At 52.1% G+C, this 1,518-nt stretch overlaps 1 protein-coding gene across 1 annotated transcript in view; it reads left to right on the top strand.

Moving 5' to 3' along the window:
* Window positions 1-68: 68 nt before the first annotated feature.
* Window positions 69-1,518, top strand: part of ILF2 (interleukin enhancer binding factor 2) — a gene marked incomplete at its 3' end in the record, with an annotated part of 2,724 nt that continues 1,274 nt past the window's right edge. The window contains 5 exon segments of the mRNA XM_009868509.1: window positions 69-104; window positions 644-748; window positions 882-959; window positions 1,101-1,203; window positions 1,294-1,359. Coding sequence (XP_009866811.1) covers window positions 650-748; window positions 882-959; window positions 1,101-1,203; window positions 1,294-1,359 — 346 coding nt within the window.

Here is a 1,518-nt window from a genome sequence, read left to right as displayed (position 1 = left end):
GCAGAGAGCCCTACAGAGAATAAAGTCTTTTTTCCTTTTTTCTTTTTCTTTCCCCCTTTAGGTTCCGGCCCTTTGTGCCGCACATCCCCTTTGATTTCTATGTCGTGAGTAACCCTCTCCCACGGAGCTGTTTGCAGGCAACAGCTGCGGGACTTTTCCTTGTTTAAAGATGCATTTAAAAAAAAAAAAACAAAAGAAAACAAAAATCCACGTTCACTGACTTTGATGGTTTGAATTCCTTTAGCGTAAAGAGTTCCCTGATGGGTTCGGTAACTAACCCAAAACAGATCTTACTGCCTCGGTCTCGACCGCTTGTGTCCCACGGGATGGCTGGGATGCAGCTGAGTAATAATCACGATAAATAAGGGCCTCGATTGGGGGTCTCTGCGTTTTAAGGCACCAGACCCTCCGTTCCGCCAGCTCCCTGTAACACAAACCTCGGGGCTCACTCAGACCTTCTCCCGCTCTTTTGCCTCATCGGTCCTCACAAGGACTGAGGTCAAAGATGGAATAATAAAAGCACCAAGTAAAAAGCAAAAGAATTTAAAAAAAAAAACCAAAGAAAAGAAATGGAGTGAATTGTGCTGATGACCCAAAGTTCTTTTTCTCGGGCGTTGCCGTCTGATGTCTGGTCCCGTTTCAGTGCGAAATGGCTTTTCCCCGCGTAAAACCTGCCGCCGACGAGACCGCGTTCAGCGAAGCCTTGCTGAAAAGGAACCAGGATCTCGCTCCCACCGCTGCTGAACAGGTCTTGTGCCAAAACCAGCCTGAAATTCGGGATTTTACCTGCGGAGAACACAAAGACGGGCTCGGGGGGAGCTGCGTGAGATCCAGTTAGTTCAGCTCTGGTAACGCCGCCCGTCTCCCATTTCCCTCCTCAGGCTTCCATCCTTTCCCTGGTGACTAAAATCAACAACGTGATCGACAATTTAATCGTCGCGCCAGGAACGTTTGAAGTGGTGAGTCCAAGAGCAGTGAATTTGAGGAAATAAAAGATGCTTCGGCACGCCCAGAGCGGATTAAAGATTCACGCCGACACGAAGCAGGCGGATGAAATTCAGCGCTTTTTTTTCTTTTTTCGTTTTGCTCCCTCCCAACAGCAAATCGAGGAGGTTCGCCAGGTGGGTTCCTACAAGAAGGGCACCATGACGACGGGGCACAACGTGGCCGACCTGGTGGTGATTCTGAAAATCTTACCCACCCGTGAGTAAACCCCCCCCGCCCCCGCCGCTGCCGCCCCCCGCGGCGCTCGGCTCCGCTCTGAGCAACTCTTCTGCTGCTGCTTCTCCTCAGTGGAAGCCGTGGCGGCCTTGGGGAACAAAGTCGTGGAAAGTCTGAGAGCGCAGGACCCCAGCGAAGGTGGGACGCTCGAAGGGACGTGGGTGATGCGGACGTAAAGCTGAGGGGACGTGGTTTCCCCTCGAGTTTTGGCAGAAGGTCCGTGGTCTTTCCGGTCAAGCCTTCCAGCCCCCTCACGCGAGGAATTCTTCTTTCTCCCCAGTCCTGACCATGCTGACC

This window comes from Apaloderma vittatum, unplaced genomic scaffold, assembly GCF_000703405.1.
Source record: "Apaloderma vittatum isolate BGI_N311 unplaced genomic scaffold, ASM70340v1 scaffold33874, whole genome shotgun sequence".
Taxonomy (NCBI): domain Eukaryota; kingdom Metazoa; phylum Chordata; class Aves; order Trogoniformes; family Trogonidae; genus Apaloderma; species Apaloderma vittatum.
This window is presented reverse-complemented; position numbering and strand designations above follow the sequence as displayed.